Genomic DNA, 22,616 nt, shown 5'->3' with positions numbered 1-22,616 from the left:
TAAGTTCTATAAGATTAAAAAAAGGCAAACATATTACAGAATATTCGAACTATTGTGTAAACCAAGTGACAACTTGGAGAGGAGCCATCTATTCTGTCTGTTGATGCCTTTGTTATTAAAGCGATTACGAACCAATCAATTTTCCTATATGACAGATCCATCGTCCTGAAGAAGCTTTAAGTAGATTTCACAAATCATACACTTAATGGAAACGTTATGAACCCGAAAAGGTTACTTAATCTTTAATTAAAGGTAATAAATGAGTAATATCTTGTTATGAAACGTTCATGACGTTTAGAATTGTTTCGATGACAGACACGAATGAATAAACAACCATGCAAAACATGCGGATTGAAAGATTCATCCATTCAGAGTGGAAACGTCCGGTTGTTTTGTTCTATTGAGTCCCTTTCTTTAAGAGCACTGGGGAGGCAGAGTTAAACAAATATAAGGACCATTTTGAAAGCGCCTCTCTGCCATAAAAAATTTATCCGAGAGGTTTAAAAATATCTCATGTAACGTACAGTTGTACATTAATTTGCACGTTAACAAACCAGAGTAGAGCTCCTTAACAAAAGTCACTGATCGTCAACTCATTAGCACTTGTAACTTATTGGACGGACTAATTAGCCAATTGCGGACACCGCATATTTTGTAGGTAAGGTAGCGGAAGGCATAATGCTCACTGACGGGTAGATTTGTACATTGTCGTGAAGTCGTATCCATTGTCGGTAATATTTAAGCCGTATTGGCCTCTGGAATTAGCTGCTTATTGATACCAAGGAGTATTTTTAGCCGCGCCAAGTCTGATCGGATTTAATTCCCCCGGCTTGTGCAGCCGATGTGATTAGAGCGATATACTTGTTTACATAGGATAACGCAAAGCATACACAGTAGGGTGTATTAATATAGGAACTCACTCAACATGCAGCGTAAATTAAGTTTGCCTTATGAAAGGTTGACAATGTTTCGCCAACGGGCTCTCACGGACATTGTTGAACACTCTGACGAGGAAGGAAAAGATTCTGCCGGCGAAGAAGACACGCAGAAAACTGTTAATGGAGGTGACGTCAACAAAGGCGAACAGAAAACACAGGCAAACTTTCCGTTGATGCACCAAGTGGTAATGGAGGGAAACTCAGAACTGCTAAAAGAACTAATTAAAAATGGCGCAGATATAAATGTTTTGGACGAGAATGGCTGGCCTCCTATGCACACAGCGATTCGATCTGGCCATACTGAATGTGCAGCCATTCTTATCAAGGAAGGAGCTGGCGAGTTTTATTACAATAAACAGAAACAGGACTATCTTAGAAGACTAGAACGTTGTCAAAAGGGGCGCAAGATTTCGTACTGGAGGTGAGGTTAACTGCACCGTACATCCGGCTTAAAATTTCTCAGATGAAAACATTGCAATGTAATCGATCGATGCCATTTTATTGTCGATCACAGAAATGTTTATAAGTTCTACTGTATGTACGTGACCTGGAGAGTTCTGTAATCTTTTAAATAACTATTCAACCAACGCGTGTGGCAAATTGTGCCTTTGTGTACGAAGCTACAGACAATTTTAAACAGCCAAAAGGATTCATTTATAAACAGGCAGCAATATGTCTGCCACTCGTTCCATAGCAAGACGTCTCGAGAACTGTTAAAAAAATAATTCAGACACGTTTTCTCGTGGCACGTGGCGTCATTCTCTAATTTGGGTGCCAGAGATGACGATCAAAGTCGGTTTCGTTCTGCTCAAAAGTTACTTCAACTTGTTAAACCCTTCCCTGTGACACTGAAACATGTTTTGTTGATTCAAAACCTTTTTAATTGAGTGTCCTCGAGCTGATCTCTGCTTAGCAGTACTTTTCCAAAATGCCATAATATTTCTGGAACAGTCAGGACTGTACTGTTCCATAAAATTCTCTAAACTAATAAGAAAAACAATAGAAAACAGTTTGTTTTTGCCTCAAGGCCTTAACGACGATGTACACAAGTCTGAAAACGGACTGATGAATACCTATGCCGATTCCTATAAATAGTAAAGTAAAACTGTCATATTAGATTGTACAGAGCTGCGTTGTATAAAGCTAAAGGCGTTGACAGGGATTTTGTGTGAATATTTAATCTATAATTCTGCGATGAACTCCTTAATCCCGCTATGATTTTGGCCCTAATCCTTCGTGATTAAAATATTTTGCATAACAAAGACATGTACAAAGGCAGTTTTGATTGTCTCGTCAAGTTGTTTGTTGACCGAGCTAAATTCATCACGTGTTTTGCTTCAGAAACACAATCCATTGGGAATTAACCAAAAATACACTTGTTGTTCTAGTATCAAACTATTGCTCTCGGCAGATGGATCCTACCTCGCCGTCTGTTCTGACATCAACGGCGCGTAATATCCTTGTAACATCTCAGTCGTTTGGCCAATATTATTCAAATTTCCTGAGGTAATATTGATTCAGAGTTACATCCGGTCGATTGTTAACTCAGCCCTTGTTATTGCTCTCTGTTTTATGTCCTTAAATAAAACAGGATTTTATGAATCACAACTGAACTTAAACTTCATATTGCCACCCTTTCAACCCCTTAAATCTACACCTTCATCGACCATGATCGACATCGAAATGTTTCCAAAATTTCTCGCGTGTTGCGAGTTACGTTGTGTGACGGCCACGCGAGGATCGAGATGTGTAGTACAGAAGAAACCCGCTAACTCGTACCAGGTTAAGGTTACAGACCTTCCAACCCCCATCACATGCAAATCTGGAGGTTTTAAAAAAAAAAGCCTAGAGAAACCTGGAGATTAGGACCTCAAACCTGGAGACTTCAAAAATATGCGTCAAATAAAAACAACGACGACAGATTATTTGTTTCAGAGTATTCCTTACCTTCTCAGTGTTCTCTGTTGTAGTCTTTCGCTGCCTTTTTTGCAGAGCTGAGAAGATTCTCATCAGGGTTGAACTTAAAACACGGTGAGGTTTCCTCTGGGTACTGCAACTTCATTGCCAGTAAATTCGATAGAGTTCCCTCCAGTTTAAGGGAGGACCGACTATCTGTTTTGTTCTTGCGAACCATGCTGAACAGCCTCTCCTCCCCTGCATTACTGTGTGGCAAAAGTACAACCAGCTCTGCCACCTTCTGAAGATGGCAAAATCTTTTTGCTGAGGATTCAGGAATTACCATTTGTGACATGTACCACCAGAGAATGTCTACTCTGTAATGGAAAATTTCCTGATCATTAACTAATCCATCAACAACTTTAGCTTCCTTCCAAGCAATCACACCAATGTCTTCATCTGTTAGAGACTGATAATCACGAAATTCATCATACATCTCATCAATGTTAACAGTGTTCAAGGCTGATTTGAACCTGGATAGAAAGTATTCTACACTCTCCCATTTTGCCTGACTACGTTTCTGAACGTTGATCCATCTTGCATGCTTCAGCAGCTCATCAGTAATAGGAAACTTGCTCAAAACATATTGGAAGGCTGCCTTGAAATATTCATGTGCTGCTGTTAAGAAACGAGTGTAGGCTGTTTGAGATATTTCCCCTTGATTAAGTAGCCTCTGTAGTGTAAACTTTGTCGTCCCTCCTAAGTGAATTTCTGCAAGGGGTATATAAATTGTTGGATCTTGCAAATTAATTTCATTAAGTGGTTTCTTCATGACCTCCACCTTGATAACACGATTTCCAAGAGTATTTGCAAGTTTTATGACAGAGTCATAAACTATGTGAATGGATGGCTCGTCTGACTGCAAAAGTTTGTTAAAATTTGTAAACAGTGGGATGGAAGCATTGTGAAAAAACAGGGAAACTTCTGTGAGTGGATTTTCAAAGGCTTTCTGTAACCTCTTGAATCTCGCATCACCAGCATCTTCACTCAAAAAGTATGACTTCAATCCAGTATACTTTTCAAGTGTGCGTTGAACGCAGCGTTCTAAAGAAAGCCACCTGGTAGAAGAATGCTTCAGTATCTTACCATACTCCTGGTTACAAAACTGCATGTACTCAAGTAGGATCCCTTTCCGTTTTGTGCTTTTATCAAACCAGTAATACTGATCAATAAGAAGCTCTTCTGCACTGATTCCTATAATCTTTGCAAATTCGTCATGAGCTCTACTTGCTGCAATGTGCGCCAAATGGCAAGGACATCCCAATACATAGGTCTCTGGATTTTTTGCTTTGAAGTGGGATGCCAAAGAATTGTGAGCACCCACCATTGAATTAGTGTTATCTACTGAAAGGCTGACAACCTGATTCCATGGTATTTCATCAGTCTCTAACTTTTCCTGGACAACACCAAAAAGAGTTTCTGCTTTTGACGCATCCCTGCCACTTGTCACACACATATGATAAAAATGAGATGTAACAGTTTTGGCTCTTTCTACATCGAAAATTCTTACGGTTGCTGGATTCATCTTTTCAACATCTGTATCACTCGACCCATCAATTCCAATACTGAATGGATGTTTCTGACAGTGCTGTACAACATATCTGTGACAATGTGGTCCCAGAGCCTTATTGATGATAGCCATAGTCTTTGTTCTTGCACATCCATACTGCTTAGCAATTTCACTGTCTGGAAATACTGCCCTAAACAATGGCCCAAGGTGATCTGAAGTTGCAAGTGGGAGGTTATGCTGGATCAGAAAATTTGTTGTTAGGACTTCTGCTCTGGTAACTGCACTTTGTATAACACTACCGCCTGAACCAAACATGCCCGCTACTGATGGCTGATTTTTCGCTGCTTTCGTCGATAACTTGTGAGATTCTGTATTACAATGATCTTTCACGTCTTTTAGACCCTGGTGGTCACAGCGTATTGTCTTGAGACAAGGCACACAATAAAAAGAATGCTTGTCGTTTCTTACTGCTTTCACGGGATATAAATTGCTCCACTCAACCTTAAATGTCGTACGATACTTAGCTGCTCTAAGGGTAGCTGGTTTCCTTTTCTTCGCGGTAGATGGCTGAGGTTCCGAAGTATCAGAGTCATTTTGAGAACTTGTTTCACTCTCGTGTGCTGGACGACGAGTAGCCATTTTGAAATTTGTGTTCGATGGTTAAGCTTTCCCAGAAACCTTAGCGCACCGATGTTTCATTAGAATGAGGCTGGCATTGGGCTCATTCTTCGGCCGTGTCTTGGTGCGCCCGCGATCCTCTGGTAGCGGTGAGTAACCTGGGCGCAACAAGACACGACTGGAGACTGAGCCTAGCATTGGCGCCATTTCCCTCGCAAATTAGTTTTGATGCCTGATTCGGCTGTTATGAGCACAGATTTTTTTGCTATTCCTTCATACCTTCCGGAATTGTTTGGCAATTTTAAAACTTTCTGATTCACCGTGAGATTAAGGGGCAAAACCGTGAGACCGTGAGTTGACATCCCAAACCGTGAGTCTCACGGTCAAACCGTGAGGGTTGGAAGGTCTGAGGTTACTTCCCACCTTCGCGGGTGTCCCTAAGGGAAAAATTCGAACGCGCACTAGTTTCACTAAAATCTTACAACAGAAGAAAGGTTAATAACTGTAATTTACAATAAAAATATAATTAAAGCGACTTTTCTTTAACGAAGTATCAGGAGCCGGCAAGGCGGGAAACGACCGAAGGTTATTCTTTTGAATTTATTGGGTATTGGATGCCGCAGCACGAGCAAAATGGCTTCACAGTCTTACTCCCAAGGCATCAATCGCAAAAATGATGTCGGGCTTTTTTGATATTCTGATAGCTTGTCTAGATATCGGCATCTAAAGTTGGAGTAGCTAAAGATATGCGAGGCGCGTTGCGTAAATGGACACCGCGGGACAAATATTTCAAATATCAAAATTTCCCGACATAATTTCGTTTGTCATTATTCCTGGAATGTTTGGCGAAGTTTAAAGAAAATCGGTCAAATCTATAAATCCTATAAATTTGCTCAAAGTGGTTGTATTCCTCCCAAAATCAATCGAGATTTTAGCTCATAAAGGTTCGCAAACAACTCGCGCCACGCCTCGAGATAATCTCGCCTCCTGAAACCGCAATCCAACGGGACAACGGGACCTCCTGGCGTCAATGACGATGGATCAAAGATTTCCCGGGAAAGAAAACCCATTGCAGAAACGTTTTTATATCGCGGTTGCTCAGAGGAGCGTTGAGGAGGACGACACAATATTGAGCAAGGTTGCCAAAGCCGAAGGCAAAACCCGCGGGAAAAAAATGGAAAAACCGCAAAATGTGCTGAGGAGCAAGACAACGAATCGACAGACAGCTTTCAAAATTACGACTCGAGGCGATTGTCAATGTTTATGTATCAAGGCTGTTACTTGTATGAAGAAAAGAAAACCTCATTTTTAACATTATTTATGGCAAATTTTGGCCAGCGACGGTCGAAATCTTGACGCCAGCGTGGAGCTCCGCCAATACCAGTCGCTTTCACAAAGGAATTTTTTTCATTTCTTGACAGAATGGTACTCTTTCTTTCTTCTTTAGGCCTGATTTTTTTTCTCTTTATATCATTTTTTTATTCATACAAAGGACTTTCTCCCGCTCTTTATTTTTTCACGAGCAACGATTTATCCATAAGCAAACAGCTTCCACGTGTTTGTATATTGCGCGATGTAAACAAAATACGGAAATAACATGACAATCGAGCCTCAACATGAGCGGTTGCAGCGAAAATTCCCTCAGGGGATTCGCCCGGGTCTGAGATTATGACGCCTTCCTGATTTATTAACTTTTATTTGAAAATATTTATTTCTAAATAACTCAGTTGCTTTTAAAGATTTCAGAAAATTTTTCTTTTATGGAAACGTTAGGTTGAATGTTTGAAATCAGTGTAGTCAAATAAAACAAAAATCGTTTTTTTCGGCCTCTGAAGGTGGGAAGGAACCTTAACTCGAACTTTCGAATTCCCCGCTAACTCGAACAAGATCGGATTTCTCTTGGATTTGTCCGTATCATTTTTCCACTCATTTACTATCAGCTTACTCGAACACAGTCAACTGGACCTAATTTTACTTTCCCTTCAGTCACGTTTACCCTGATAACTCGAGCTTTAATGAAGTAAAAACGTCGGTCGATAAACGTCAATGCCAAAATGAGACTTTAAGTCTCCGGAACTGAGATTGAACCGCGCAAAGAAAACGTGCGTGTTAAAAACAAATTATTATTATAATGATCAAATTTTACTTTTGTAAATTTTTTGAGTTATATACTCCTAATTACCATTTTAATTAGTAATCCATTTTTCAAGTTAAAAGATTGATTAGATTTTTGACAGCAGCGGGCACAAATGAATGGTTTCACTGCGTTATTTTAACTGATAAAGATATTGTTTTGCCATAGTTATTTAATGATTCAGTGATAAAGTGTTCATCTTTCTCGTCCATTTTCCATTTGTCTCCGACGCAAAGCAAGGATAAAAATTCATACGAGACGAAAAAAGTACTGCGCTAATAAAATACTTCCTTGCAACTTGACACAAATAATTCTCAGATTCGCAGACGTAGTTCAATTCAACGAACTCTCGTTTCGACTTAGCTTCAGTCGTAATGTTTATTGAGGCACGGTGTCTCTACCACGCATGACAAACGAATGACACTGACTACGTCCCTCAAAACTAGTCTTATCTATGGACATCTCTTACATGCAAGACTGTGTTGACTCTAATAACCACGGAAGGAACATATTAATTTAATCTAGTACTTTTTATTTTCAGCTTACACTTTCATCAACAATATTATTGGTAGCAACTTCTAACATTCATGGCACAATCAAGCATGGTCTTATCTCAGTTAAAATCAAATAACTTCAAGCGGGGGAAGAACACCGCCATATTTACCTACAGGAAAGTATAAGTAAAGAATTGATCATGAAAGATACTTATTCTGACTACTTCTCGACCTTGGAACACAAACATAGTTGACCAGCACTTCGAAAGAAAAAAAGAAAAGGTAAGAACCCATAAGAGACTTGTTAACTTAAAATAGCAAGGATAATACTAAGTGTACCTTGAATTTAGCTACGGTCCGGCTGACTGTACCTTGTAAGACGTTGTCCTTCGGTTTCGTTGTTCATACCTTTTCTCGAATAAAATTGAAAATCCGAAAGAGTTGTCAGCAAGGTACTAACAGAAAGCTGAGTAGCAAATAAACGTTTAGTCAATGAATCTAAACATTCCCTTATTCAGTTTAAAGTGGTAAAACTTACATTCGTTGATAGTTCTCTTATTTTACGCTTATTCTTATTTTTAAAACTGATAGATATAAAATCAAGTGAAAGACTCAAATGTTACAAAGTAACACAGAAAATGTTTTCTTTGGTCGTTCTTCCATTGAACAAGCCGAATAAATTGTAGTTTTAAAAGATTGGCACGATAAATAACTAAGTTGTTTCATGGTTGAATATTGTAACGTTTCCTACATTTGTCATTTCCTTCGCTATTAAGATGGTTCAACATCCTCTGATTGTTGTGATGCTTCTCTTTACCCTGAGTGCATGTCATTCAGGTAAGAAAGTGAAAATTTTCTTTCTAACCTTGTTTATAACTATTTGCTTCTCAATCAACTTGCAATTGGTATTTATCCCTTTCTTGAACTTAACCAGTTGGCAACAGTTATGGATACAACTTTCTAATGAAGCATTTTTCGACAGTGTCTTAAAACCAAAACAAAAGTTACCCTGACGGCCAATCAGAACAAATGGAATATCACAAGAAGCCACTAAGAACTCAAAGCAAAAACACGAAAACGACCTGAATAGCGAGAAAACGCAAATAATCGAGTCACGATTGGTTCACGATCAGTTACCCTTGAATATGAACAGCTGATAGAGTGGCCCGAGTTTCCTGCACCAATCTGGTGTATGATTAGCGTGCAAAAGTACTAAGCAAAACCAATACACTTCAGCATTACTTTCAACGCTCAATTGAGAATTGCTCTTACAGCTTTCTTCAATCATGATTATGTATTTCATTTTACCTTTTTCTCCGGGCGCGGCAATGTGCAGCGTCTGATCTTTGCCAGGACTCAAAAGACTGTCAGGCTTCCTTTAAACCACTGGGATGCTTCAAAGACAAAAGCCACGAACGAGCTCTACCTCATTACATCTATAATGAACGCGACGACTCCATAGCCAATTATGGCGGGCAAAAGATCGACTGGAATGACTGGGAAAACTATCTGCCAGGGTTCGTCTGCCGCTGTGCCAAGAAAGCAAAAGATCTGGGTTATGACTTGTTTGGAGTGCAGTTCTTTGGTAAGTGTTATTCATATAAACATCCATCTCGAGTAACCCGTTTGAAGTTACCAACAAATTGGAATAGCAAAGAAAACTGGACAGAGGTGATGTCGAAACCAATCTTTGATATTTGATTGAAGGGTGAAGAAGTTGCAGGATCGTAAACTATTCCGGACGTGTGTGCATTTTTCAGCCATAATATTGATTAGAGTGACATTTTGCAGACATTTTGCATTTTGCAGAATTTTATCGTGACACAACCAAAATTCTCCCAACCCCCTCCCCCAAGCGATAAAAGTTGCCCGGTCCCGAAGCTCAAAATGATTACGCCGTATTAGACATAAAAAAGCCAGGTATTATTGCATGAGAGATAACTATGCATCAGCGATCAAGGCAACGATCGACAGTAGACTAAATCTGTAGCTAATACTTGGAACTATAACGATGTGAGTGCACGATTCCCTGGCAGAAATCGTAAAAGAGTCTTTGCATCAGTTTATTCAGCTGGGTAGGTTGATGGGCTCCAACTCGATATCAATATCTAATTGAGGTATGGTACATTCTCTGCTAATAGGTGAATGTTACGCTGGAAGCAGCTCGTCGGATAAATATGACAGTTATGGCCCAGGACGGTGCAAAGATTGCGTTGGGACGGACATGAACGACTGCAATGGGAGAAAGTTTTGTGCAGGGAAGGAATGGCGTAACATGGTGTACAAGATTGTCGGTAGGCATCAACCATACAGGGTACAGTAGAATAGTGTGAGACTATTAAGAGACGAAGCACGTCTGAAAGTTTAGTTGTCCCGGATACAGTTTAATGAAGTTGACTGAGCGCTGATTGGTGGAGAATAGTTAGAGGAGTGGAATGCCGGATTGGGATGTACTGGAATGGGGATTGGGGACCAGTGCAAATAAGTCCATTCATACGCCATAGAGCACTCTGAGTGTAGTTTCTAAAATGGAGTAGATTTGACAGTCAGTAGTGTCACGTGCGCGTAAATCAATACAGAGGAAGAATAAGGCATTGAAGGATATAATAGGAAAAGTAAATTTAGGTGTAGTAGACTGTTAGAGTGGAATTGAATCGACTGCAGTGGGTTAGATTGCATCGAAGTGAATTGGGTAAGTGCGAGTAAAGGGGAATGAGTTGTTGCGTTCATAGCGAAAAGTGAAAAGGAATCAATCAGTCGCAGAGTATTGCTCTGTTGTACGGTGCAGTAGGTATGGTAAGAGTGGAGAGTTCGTGTTGAGTAGAGTAAAGAGGAGTAGAACGGAACAGAAGGGAAAGGAATCCAAGGATTTTTTTTCTGTGAGGTGCTTTACAATGAGAAGGACTCCAACTTGAGGCATTGCAATGCAAAGCAGTAAACGAGGAAAGTAGATTCTGGTAAAATTGATGACTTGGGTCTAAGTGTGATGCAGCCCAGTATGGGGAATTGCAACATGTGGCATTGCAATATAGCGCAGCGAACGAGGTAGATTTTATTTCGGATATAATGGATTCAGTTTTTTGAGCGGTGAATCCGCTTTACGCTCAAAATGGCGTGAAATTCAGGCGACGCCGCTTTCATTTCAAAGGTGTACAGTTTTAGGTACTCTTGTACATTGTTGCACAGGTACTTAACAAACCAATTGTTAAACCATTTATTCAGATTTATGCAGTGTCCGCTTTGAGCGAATCGGCTGCTTTCATGATAACAAAGAAGCTCCACGCCTCCTACCATCATACCTGTTAAATGACAGAGATGAGAATTTGCCCAACTTCAGCGGTCAGCTGATTGACTGGGAAAACTGGTACGAGTATCTTCCTGATCTTGTTTGCCGCTGCGCAGAGAAGGCGAAGGAAAAAGGCTGGAAACTGTTTGGAATTCAGTTTTGGGGTGAGATAATTATTCAACCTGTTTATCCAGTTGTCGAGGGCATTGGGACTAAGGCCCTTGTGTAACTCAGCTACAAAGAAAATACTGGCAAAGCAATGCAACAAATTTAAATGTTACCTTAGTACCTTCATTTGCGCTTGCGTCCTTCATAAAAACGAAGAACAACACTTCGGAAAGCGCATGATTTTCTTGGGAAACGAAGATAGACGACTGCAGCACCTAAAAGACACAAGTTCACTTCCTAATGATGCTATTTCTTAGCAATCACAGATTACAAATTTGAAATCATGACAACCACAGTTTACTTATTCGTTCGCGCCAACAATTCATAATCAATCTTTAAGCAGTTCATTCGAATTAAATTTGCCATATCATGATATCACTGAAGGTGTTCACGTAGATCAAAAGAAGGCTTTAAAGCCAGAAAAATAATTTCGTGGTGTATACCATCACGAAACTATGAAAATGCTGTGGTCTTAACGAAGAATTGTGCAAATACGTGAAGCGCCCCCTTTCTATGAATTCGATTGACAACTGTTCTTGGTCAGTGATGCTTTGATCAGTTTTGTTATTTTATTACCTATACCCAGGTGAATGCTGGGGTGGTCCTGATGATTCAGCGTTCTATGTTGAAGGGCATGCTCAACCTAGTGGATGTGCAGACCAGTGCTCTAATGACTGCGCCTGCTCGAAAAGATTTTGTGCAGGAAAGACATTTACCAATGCTGTATATGCCATCAGTGAGTATAACAAGGCTGACAGTTTCTGATGCCACTCAGGGTGTCCGATCACTTTTGACCTGCTTGGTTAAAAACCTTGTTTCCTCACTTCATAACCTCAATTACTCAATTACCAATTCAAAAGTGTGTAGCACTTCTTTTGTTACTCTTATATATCGGGAGTCAGGATTGTTTCTGTTGCACGAAACTGCATCATAAAACTTATCAATGATTCCCGAGAATTTCACCACTGAACATTTGATACAATGTTAAAACAACATTATGTAGTTGATAGTTTACGTTGTTGTTCTCGTCACGTGGCTTACTGCTTAACATTTGCTTGGTAATGATCTGGGCTGGGGGAAACTCTCGTACTAATGCATGGCATCCTGTCTTATCATTCATATACTTTGGAAATTTATCGTTTGTCTCATAGCGGAACACATTGATGAAGGAAGCGCTACGGCTTTGGGTGGCTACGTTTGGGGGTAGCTTATCGCAGAGACCAAAGAACCCAACCAACTCAGAAGGATTGAACAAGAATTGTAGATTAAATGAAACTTAGTGAACACGAAACGTAGGATAAATAAGAATACTCAGTGAAAAATAAAATCTAAGAAACATTAACTGGTAGCCTGCGTTCTACTTGTGTTATGTATGCCAATATGAAGCAATCTGGGCGAAATGTTCTGTAAAACCAGCACAAGTTGATTCATATAATTAAACCAATATTTCAGTCCCGTATTACCGAAGGCGACTCTGCTTTAAGTGTAGTTACGTACTGTTTTTTAGGTAGCAAAACAGAACGACTGAGAAAGGGGTGACATCCAGATAATATCCAGTAACAATGGCTTGATAGTAAAACTAGAAGGCACCAGAAATTTCTATTGTGTCTTTTCTAATCTTTTATGATCACTTCCTTCAAAAGAATATTATTCTACTTCATTCACTAGTATGGATAAAAAGTGTGACACAAATCATAAGACACACGAATCGTGATTGAATACCAGACATTTAGCAAGCTTCACCATGTAAAGGATTTACTGCCAGCAGTTTACCTCGATCTCGATAAGGTCTGCTTCTAAGCATGAAAAGCTAACAACAATGGCTCGAGGAATAGAAGTAGAAAGCAGTAAGAGGTTTCATGATCAGATAATTTGGTTTCCACAATTATCAACTGAGTCGATGATGTGAATCGACCACCTTAAAGAGTTTCTTAAGCTGTAGTTTCGAGCGTTAGTCGTTTGTTCGCCCATCGTGATGACGAAAGGCTAACGCTCGAAACGTCACATTATAAATTCGGATGATAAACAAAATTATCTTGTAACAGTCTCACACACGCAACACCAGTTTCTTCGGAAACTTACTCTATTTATTCATAAATATTTCATGATTAGTTCATTTACCATAATGACGAAAGAGAATGCTATCAAAGGTGCAAACAAATGTTGGAGGAAAGGAAAGAAAGGCAAGAAACGATTAAATCCGACTCACTTAACAGAAAAAAGTATAATTTCTGTTTTACCGATTTGAAGCTAAGACGAGTACAGTTTATGCAAGCGGCGCGATTTTATTTCACATGAAAATTTTAGGGTTAAACAAGGGCGAACAAGCTCATTTAAATAAACGATTGACTGGTTTGATTGGGAAAGTGTTGGATAAGTTTGATGCTAGTCAATGATTCGCCAAACAAAGATTCCTTGGCTTTTTTTTCTTTTTTTTTCGAAAATAAAATAATTTGTTCCATCTGTCTTTTAAATGTTAAGTTATAATTGATACTGCAACTTAAGATAAAATTCATTTTCATCAATGCCATCTGACAAACATTTGCTAATTAACCAAGTTTTCCTTATTGCTCCACTTACACGAATATTCACTTGATTAAATTTTACATTTACCAGTGAGGTCAGAAACAATAAAACATGGGAAAGTTTACCAAAAAAACATATTGCTCCTGCTGTGTTTAAATTCATTATACCCTAGGTGTTCCCTCCAAAACTGTCATAAGTATCAATATTCTCTAGAGTACAAACAGACAGAGATTTCTGCGGAGTGAGAAGGCTCAAGGTAAGGATCTGAAGCTTTTCTCTTGCTTCTCAGTTGTCAGATTTTATTAGAGAAATGACACAAGGAAAAAGTATATAGCGCACAATTAGGTTGTTTTAGGGTTGGTTTGTTGTAAAGCAGTTGGTACATGTTCTACGAATATATGCATTCATTCGGCTACAATTTTACTTCGACTTTTTTCTAGTGTTACGGGAGGAAAATGGTAAATTTTGCGTTAGTCTTCGTACTGGCGATTTCCCTAACGCTGATAAAAGGTAAGAAGAACTTGCTCCCCTTTGAAACCAGTCTCGCAAAAAATAGGAAACTTCTTTGGGGAAAGAGAACTGTTATAGGATTTCCAAAGTGCATTTCTAGTCGAAAAATAATGTCGGGAACTTAAGCAAAGAGAAATTATAATGCGAGAACGTATTTCAGAGACATTATGAACTAATTAATATAAATGATTTTCCTTTGCTTTACAGTCAACTAAGCGGCCGCAAGACTCTTTCCAGCCTGTTAGTGGCTATCTTTGATTCCATTCCTCTGCTTCCTTTACAAAGAGGGGAGGGAGGGGGGGGGGTTGGGGTAAGCAGGAAGGAGGGAAGGTTATGGTATTGAGAACGCTCGCCTCTCACCAATATCTCGGGAAGTGGGTTCTACGCCACTCCAGAGGTGGCATTATCGGGCAATTCTCAATTAACTGCCGAAAGAATTCCGCAATAGTTTCACTTTGGTATCGCCGCCTCGACCGGTATTTGATTGATTGAGGGATTGGTGCAGGCTTCCTACACTAATTAGGTAGCTAAGGTAAATAAAACCAACGCATTCTAGTATTACTTTCTGCATTCTTTAATCTTAAAAATGTGCTTCACCCCATCTTTTACTCGTGACGCGGCAATGTGCAGCGTCTAATCTTTGCCAGGATCCAAAAGACTGTCAAGTGTCTTTTAAACCATTGGGAGAGGGTCTGAATGGGGGGGTCAAAATGTCGGTTGTCGGTTAAAATTTCATTACTTTGTCGGTTGTCGGTTAAAATTTCATTACTTTGTCGGTTGTCGGTTAAGATTTTTGACCTTTGTCGGTTGTCGGTAAATCTCAGTTAATAATTAAAAATACACGTTAATTATTCACATTTATTACGCAATTTGCCCAGTTTTAAGACTTTAAACTCTAGACGAAGTGTAATACTTGTAATAATTAATTATTTGTTTTCATTTAAACCTGGTTAACGCTGTTTTTTAATTTAGCAACGTGCTCATCTACCCCACTTTTGTTTGCAAATCTAGTATACCGATAAAATTCACCAAAGCTTTTCTTATAGATGTGAATTTGTTTCCTGTCGACTACGGGACATCGAAGTAAATTAAGAGAAGTAAATTCTACAAAGAATGAAACACCCACTCTAGCCCCTGGGATACCTAATTTTAATTTGTAAGCTACGGAAGTCTTTTTTCCGAGACGTCCACAAAAACTCACTACACTTATTATTCAACGGCTCTCGTGGCTTTTCTGCGAGGTTTCTTTTTTTTCTCTTTTTTTTTTTTGCCAAAAATTTGGTTGTCATACGTATCAATCTGCACCGTTAAATGGATTTTTTAACTGTTAGTACCTCTTACATGTCGAGACGCACAAATGCACGAACAGCCCTGCCGGATCGGGTAACACACGCTCTGTTGACAACCTCTGGATGTTCTTCAAAATCTGATTCCTCGTCATCCGAATCTGTCTCATACTCATCGATTTGTACTTCTCTGTGATCCTCAAACACCTCAGTAACATCCCCTTCGTCCAAAAATTGTATGCTGACAACGCGTTGTGCATTTGCTGACGATACAGTGTTTTCTTCAGGATATCGAAGCCTCTCTTCAGACTCGTCGGTGTGGTGAACGGCGTAGACAGCTGGCGGCAAGGCCCCAGCCTTATCTTTTGTGGTCTCACTCCTAACCGTCCGTTGGCGTACTGGTCTGTAACTATCTAGCCACTCTTTGATCTGTCCTTCCATCCCTGGTGTTATGTCCTCACTTGGCAAAGGTGTCATCGTAGCTATAGCAGAAAGGGGCATGGCGGATTGAGGTACCGGATAGTAGGATTTGTCATGCGTGTAGTACTTTGCTGCCCATCTAGATGTGCGCTTCAGAGATTCCTTGCAAATTGTTCCAAAATCCTGGGCATATGTAAGTACCGTAACTGTCTCGTGTTTAAGGTGCGAAACAGCGTGCAAATTTTCCACTACTGTTGTGAGCAACGTTTCGGGCAGCAGATCATCTACAAATTGGGGGTTAATGTCCATCACGTTCTTGTATAGCCTTTCTATGCCCTTTTTAAGCAAAGACACAGATACTTGCGTCTTCTGTGATACAGTTCCCTGTGGACCATTGGTTGCAGACGTCTCGCTCAACTGGTAGCGTTCTTTCACCTTACTCACAGTGTCTTTTACATAGCTGTCAATCTTTGTCACGTACTCTTTTGCTTGTTTCAAGGACACTGCGTCTGGTTTCATACCCTTATCTCTTATTTCTCTTATTTTCGCACAATGAAAATACCAACGCTAAAAGCTAGCCAGCTTTGGTATCAACCAAAGCTGGCTAAAAATTACAAAATCTTCCCCTATGTGTGTTGTGAAGAATCGTAAAAGACGTGAAAGAAAAAGTGGATTAACTTATTTGTAAGTATTGAAAGTAATTGTGCAATTGCAAGACTGACAGTTTGGCATAATTGGTTAAACAAAGTTTGTTTCTCTTGAATCCGCAAAACTTACATGCACTTCGCTATCGGCCATGGAATCAGCATCTAACTTTTTAAGATCTTCTTCCCTACCTGAGAAGATTGAGAATTTACAAATTTTTTGTTGTTTTCTGTGTTTTCAGCCATGATTTGGGCTTTAAAAATAGCTCCACGGTTTCTTTTACCAACGCTACAAGAAGACGGCGCGAACATTGGTTGTCTTGGTTTATTTTTAAAAATACATTTTAGCACGGCAAATTCTTTATTTTAGCACGCAAAATGCGCCACAATGCCCATCAAAGTGATAATAATACAGTTTTTAGCCGGAATTTAAAAGAAACTATCTTTACATAGCGAACGCACCAAGTGAGCGTTTTTCGTTGTATAAACAAGGCAGTGTTTATAAACAAGGAATACCGCAGAATTTCCAAAGTTGCGAAATTTATGACTTTTGAAAATCAGGTAAACGAACTACAAGTGCTAATTCAGCCCTACCATCCTGAAACTTTTGAAGGTTTCCTTGTTGCCTTTCGTTTCTCTCGATGTCACCTCCTTCAATCATGATCCTCTTTGCCAGATTTTCATCTTCTTTTGCTTCTTCTCGTGATTTCCGTTTCCTTCTCACTTTTGACTCGTCACCTTTCTTCTCAGTGTCGTTCATTGACTTCTGCTTGCTTTTATCAGATGTAGCTGGCGCCTTCAGCAACACTACTGGCTTTCCGGTCCAGTTTGTGACTTCTTGGATAATGTGTACTAAAATATTAAATACCGTGTGTTTTAAGTTTTCTCTTTAATAGGCTTTTGAGAAACTTACACAGTTATTATCAGCAAATGCTCGTCAAGATGTATAAAACGTGCACATCGAGCGAAATCTCTCGTGCGTAGCTTCCCTCGAGGAGAGAATTGAATATTATTTGAACGTCTGGTTTTCAGAAACGAATGAATTTAAGGGCGTGTATAAATAAACGGGGTCTTTAATATGTTAAGCTACACTGTTGTTCATTCACCAATTAATCAGAAAGAAGCCTATAAACTGATTTACTCGCTACTTCTTTGTAGAGATTTTTCTTCTCAATTTTCGCATTCAAATGGACGGTGAAAAAGAAAAGAAAAAACATCCCGCTCCACAAAACAACAAACAAAAAACGGTGGAACCAGAGTTTAAACCACGTTAATATTTGAGCTTAATATTTAACCACAGAACTAAAGTGATTCATCCAACTCCGCTGCACGCGTTCCACACTTACCGTTGAGCTCACTGCTACTTTCATCCGATATTGAATTTGGAAGTTCAAGCTGCCATTGCCCATCCGTCACAATTGCAAAATTTTCGCATTTGCCCGCAGGCGATTTCGCCAGGCGAAATAACTTTAACGAAAATCCGCCAATTCCATAAGATGTTTCCGTAAGATGTTTTTTTAGTTCAGATACTCCTCTATGAGCTTCTTTGTCTACTGGGACCCTGCTTCGATGACGTTCGATGGCGACTTCTTCACCTTTTCGAAAAAAACTCACGATGACTTTAGCAATCCCAGTCATGACCCGACCGCATGAACAAACAACGAGCAATAAAAAGACAACAGCAGGGCGTCTCGTCGGCTCGATTGTGATCCACTGTTCTTGAAATGAGACAGCAGGGCGTCTTGTCAGCCCGATTACGAGCCGCTGTTCTAGAAATGAGCCCACGCTGCTCACCGAAAAGAAGGATCCCGTGGATTTAAAGTAATTTGAAGACAAGAAATTCTATAATTCGGCTAAATTTGGAATTAATGTGGTTACGTCAGGTGAAGAAGGATTTTCTGAGCTAGAAATCATCAAAATGCTGTTCTTTCTGAATACAAACATCCCTATCACGTCTGACCATGTCGGTTGTCGGTTAGAATCTATTTGTCGCTAGTCGGTAATTTTTTCCCCGTTTCGTCGGTAGTCAGTAATTTTTTACGCCCTTTGTCGCTAGTCGGTTAACCCCATTCACACCCTCTTGGGATGTTTCAAAGACAAAAGCCACGCACGTGCTCTTCCTCATTATATCTATAATGAGCGCGACGACTCCATAGCCAATTATGGCGGGCAAATGATCGACTGGAATGACTGGGAAAACTATCTACCAGGGTTCATCTGCCGCTGTGCCAAGAAAGCAAAAGATCTGGGTTATGACCTGTTTGGAATGCAGCACTTTGGTAAGTATTAGGGGTAGTTAGTCGAAGCGGCTTCACCTTTACTGAGACCAGGATGAGCTCTTATATGATTTACATACTAGCTCTAAGCATGCTTTGAATTTGTATAGATAGTATCCCTCGGTATTGATATCTTATTAGATAATGTTACATGACCTACCTATAGGTGAATGTTACGCTGGAAGCAGCTCGTCAGATCAATATAACAGGTATGGCCCGGGACAGTGCAAAGATTGCGTTGGGACGGACATGAACGACTGCAATGGGAGAAAGTTTTGTGTAGGGAAGGAATGGCGTAACATGGTGTACAAGATTGTCGGTAGGCATCAATCATAAATCATATTGGGTACAGTAGAATATTGTGAGAGCACTAAGAGTAGGAATAGTGGTAATAGTAAGGGTAGTGAAGGTTTAATTTCAATGGAATTAAGTCAAAGATGTAAAGTGAATGCAACACATCTGAAAGTTTTCAGTAGTTGACTCGGATACAAGTGAATGAGGGCGAGCAGTGATTAGTGAAGAACAGTGAAAGGAGTGGAAAGAAATGAAGAAAAAATGGAATGGGAGAAAATGAAATGGGTGTGGGGACAAGTACAAAACATTGCATCCATATGCAGTAAAGTATACCTGGTGTGGTTTGTGTGACGTAGCGGATATAAGGGAATAGGAACAGAGTCAGCAGAGTATGGAATGGAAGGAACTAAACACAGAGAAAGAGGATGGAATTGTAGAAGAAGATTTAGTAATGATAGAGTAAAATTGAGTCGACTACAATGGGTCAAAATAGGTTTCATTGCATCGAAGTAAATGGGGTAGTTGCAGGCGTAGGGTAGCGAATTTCTGTGGCATCAGAGGTGCTAGCGTAAAGGAACTGATTCCTGATAGTAATATTTGTGAATTCGTGTAGAGAGGAGTGAATTGGAGTAGTATGAAATGGAAAGGAAAAGAATTCAAGGATTTCAGTGTGATGCCTTTGAGTGGGGGGAATTGCAATTTGTCAGCATGGCGTCACAACTCAGTAGATAAGGTAGTTTTGTAAAATAATATAATGTTTCAATGAAGTGAACCATTAAAAGCTCAGAAAAGTGAGGTGGCTTTATTTGTACGGCGTGAAGTTTTTCTGGTGTTCTTCTGTAGTTTTGTATAAGCCTATTAACACACATTGTGAAACGGATTGATTTAGATTTATGCAGTGTTCGTTTTGAGCGAATCGGCTGCTTTCATGATAACAAAGAAGCTCCACGCCTCCTGCCATCATACCTGTTAAATGACAGAGATGAGAACTTGCCCAACTTCAGCGGTCACCTGATTGGCTGGAAAAACTGGTACGAGTATCTCCCTGATCTTGTTTGCCGCTGCGCAAAGAAAACGAAGGAAAAAGGCTGGAAACTGTTTGGAATTCAGTTTTGGGGTGAGATATTTATTCAATATGTTTCCTCACTTGTAGAGGGTCGCCGGACGCAGAGAATTGAGGTCCTGTTTTTCTCTTATAAATCAACTGAGTGATCTCATTATGAACTTAGCCACAAGAAAAATCTTGCTGAGTTAGTCCAACAACTTTACAAATTGCGTAGGTACCTTATTTTGAGCATGTGGCCTTCATACAGTAGTTTAAGGAACACCAATTTCCACAGCTTATGTTTCATTAAAACAGAAGAAAGAAAAGCGCAGCTTCTGTATTAAGCAAATACAATTCCCCTAAATGCTAATCATCAGCTTGTACTTATTCGAATGCACTCACGATTCTTGATCACTCTTCGTGCATTTACTTAACTTTAATAAGCAGTATGTCATCTTAAGAGTGCTCACGTCAACTGAGGGGAGACTGCAGAACTAACGAAAAAGAGAGTTCGTTCCACACACTTTCATGAATCCAAAGAAGGGCAAAATAAATAAAGTTCTGCCTTTTTTCATTTAAATAACTGCTTATGAGTCACTTCTTTCATATATTTTGTGTCCTTAACTCAGGTGAATGCTGGAGCGGCCCTGATGACTCAGTGTTCTATATTGAAGGGCATGCTCAGCCTGGTAGATGCGAAGACCAGTGCTTTAATGACTGCGCCTGCTCGACCAGATTTTGTGCAGGAAAGAACTTTACCAATGCTGTATATGCTATCAGTAAGTAAAACATGAGTTGACGAGTAACCTAACTGTGAGAATTCGTTTTTGCTTCAAAACTAGGATTTTCTTTTCGTCACATTGCAGCCTGCATAAAAACTTTCACGTATTGATATGAAAAGGGAAAAAACTCTTGTATGAGAGGGACAGGTATGTTGATCGGACATTTTGAACTAAAACCCTACTTAAGGGTCAAATCAACATTATTTATGGGTAGAGGGTATCTAAAATGTCTCAACTTATCGTCTCGGACCAAAAAAAATGTATCTTTTAACTAAAGACACTTTGCATACTAAAGCTGTGCATCTTCTCTTATCATTCATAAACTTTGATACTGTATTGTTTGTCCGGTAGCGGAACAACGTATCGATGAAGGAAGCGCTATGCCGGACAAGGTCAACATTCTGGGGTAGTTATTCGCAGGAATCAAGGAACCCAACAAACTAAGAGGGATTGAACGACAACGAAAACATATTTAATTCAGTGAAAAAGAAACTAGATGACAAAAAAATAAATCCAAAAAACAAATATTCTCTGGTGGTCTCTATTTTGCTTGTGTTAAATATATATATATATATATATATATATGATGAGGCCCAGAAGGCCGAAACAGTACTGTCTGCAGTTAGTTATATATATATATATATATATATATATATATATATATATTTAACTGCAGACAGTACTGTTCGGCCTTCTGGGCCTCATCAGTGCAGTGCTGATGCTATATATATATACCAACATAAAACAATCCGTACGAAATGTTTTGTCAAAACCGGCACAACTTGTTACCCAGAATTAATCCAACTTAAGTTTAGAAGTCTCTGCTCCAAGGGAAGTCACGTTTTGCTTTAAGGTAGGAAAACTAAATGAATTGGAAGCCCCTTTGACTGCATGGGATAACATAACAACGGCTTGGAAAGTAAAACAAGGTTTCATTCTACTTCATTTACTTGTAAAGATAAAAAAAAAGACAGATAATCGCGCTCAAGGCATCTTAACATGAGAAAGGATTTGCTACTAGGAATGCAAACGACGTAATATACGTCCCATGGGACTCTAAGAGTTTTGCACATGCACAGGAACACATTTCTGATTAAATAAATGATTGATGTGATTAGAAGAGAGGTGAACAATTTAACCCTTAACGCCCTAACATCAGCATTCATATTCTCCATACTGTTCTCTGTACACTTCCTGAGGTGCTGACAAGGAGAATTTGTTAAACAATCAAGAGTTTCTTTAGTTGATCATTTCCTTTATTCTCATAACATTAATGTGTGATTCAGGGATGATATTGTAAGGAGAAATTAGATACTAGTCATTCTTAGGGGTTACAGGGTTAATGGACAATGATTTAGCAAGGTCAATCACTCACAAAACAAAGAGGTTCTCGTTTCCGCACGTGTGCTCTTTTTTTCCTGACAAAATATTGATGAGTTATTTCTTGATATTTATAAATCTATTTTGTAAGAAGTTCATCATGAATTGCAACCCTATTCAGTCACAATTACACTGAACGGTTTACATTCGCGACGACGTGGGGTCGAGGATAAAAATTTCCTGAAATTGTTTCCTATATGCATGTCCTCTAAGTTCATAGCTGATACTGTAAATTCATTTTGAATTTATTTTCATCAATTCCATCTGACAAACATATGTTAATCAAATTAACTGAGTTTTTCTTATTGCTCAACTTGCACGAGTGTTCCCTTGATTAAATTTTGCATTT

The 22,616-nt window shown here is 39.4% G+C and overlaps 5 protein-coding genes across 5 annotated transcripts; 3 read left to right on the top strand and 2 right to left on the bottom strand.

Moving 5' to 3' along the window:
- The first annotated feature begins 644 nt into the window (after nucleotides 1–644).
- LOC113684740 (uncharacterized) lies at nucleotides 645–2,202 on the top strand. Its single transcript, XM_027202131.2, has one exon. It carries the CDS (start codon nucleotides 926–928, stop codon nucleotides 1,361–1,363), a length of 438 nt encoding a protein of 145 aa, XP_027057932.2. The 5' UTR covers nucleotides 645–925; the 3' UTR covers nucleotides 1,364–2,202.
- Nucleotides 2,203–2,729: 527 nt separating this feature from the next.
- Nucleotides 2,730–5,190, bottom strand: LOC149038497 (uncharacterized). The gene is made up of 2 exons (XM_089183593.1): nucleotides 2,886–5,190; nucleotides 2,730–2,760 (listed from the first exon to the last, which is right to left on the bottom strand). The coding sequence occupies exon 1, from the start codon at nucleotides 5,041–5,043 to the stop codon at nucleotides 2,890–2,892; it is 2,154 nt and encodes a 717-aa protein (XP_089039719.1). The 5' UTR covers nucleotides 5,044–5,190; the 3' UTR covers nucleotides 2,730–2,760; nucleotides 2,886–2,889.
- A 2,651-nt stretch (nucleotides 5,191–7,841) lies between these two features.
- LOC113684703 (uncharacterized) lies at nucleotides 7,842–12,446 on the top strand. Its single transcript, XM_027202096.2, has 7 exons — nucleotides 7,842–7,932; nucleotides 8,427–8,487; nucleotides 8,987–9,235; nucleotides 9,792–9,944; nucleotides 10,873–11,100; nucleotides 11,691–11,840; nucleotides 12,256–12,446. Exons 2-7 carry the CDS (start codon nucleotides 8,427–8,429, stop codon nucleotides 12,309–12,311), a joined length of 897 nt encoding a protein of 298 aa, XP_027057897.2. The 5' UTR covers nucleotides 7,842–7,932; the 3' UTR covers nucleotides 12,312–12,446.
- Nucleotides 12,447–15,144: 2,698 nt separating this feature from the next.
- LOC149038496 (uncharacterized) lies at nucleotides 15,145–17,975 on the bottom strand. Its single transcript, XM_089183610.1, has 2 exons — nucleotides 17,837–17,975; nucleotides 15,145–17,342 (listed from the first exon to the last, which is right to left on the bottom strand). Exon 2 carries the CDS (start codon nucleotides 16,363–16,365, stop codon nucleotides 15,478–15,480), a length of 888 nt encoding a protein of 295 aa, XP_089039736.1. The 5' UTR covers nucleotides 16,366–17,342; nucleotides 17,837–17,975; the 3' UTR covers nucleotides 15,145–15,477.
- A 169-nt stretch (nucleotides 17,976–18,144) lies between these two features.
- LOC113684672 (uncharacterized) lies at nucleotides 18,145–21,412 on the top strand. Its single transcript, XM_027202064.2, has 5 exons — nucleotides 18,145–18,769; nucleotides 18,933–19,085; nucleotides 19,950–20,177; nucleotides 20,735–20,884; nucleotides 21,239–21,412. Exons 1-5 carry the CDS (start codon nucleotides 18,664–18,666, stop codon nucleotides 21,295–21,297), a joined length of 696 nt encoding a protein of 231 aa, XP_027057865.2. The 5' UTR covers nucleotides 18,145–18,663; the 3' UTR covers nucleotides 21,298–21,412.
- Nucleotides 21,413–22,616: the final 1,204 nt, after the last annotated feature.

The sequence above is a fragment of the Pocillopora damicornis genome, chromosome 10, assembly GCF_964200805.1.
Source record: "Pocillopora damicornis chromosome 10, jaPocDami1.2, whole genome shotgun sequence".
Taxonomy (NCBI): domain Eukaryota; kingdom Metazoa; phylum Cnidaria; class Anthozoa; order Scleractinia; family Pocilloporidae; genus Pocillopora; species Pocillopora damicornis.
This window is presented reverse-complemented; position numbering and strand designations above follow the sequence as displayed.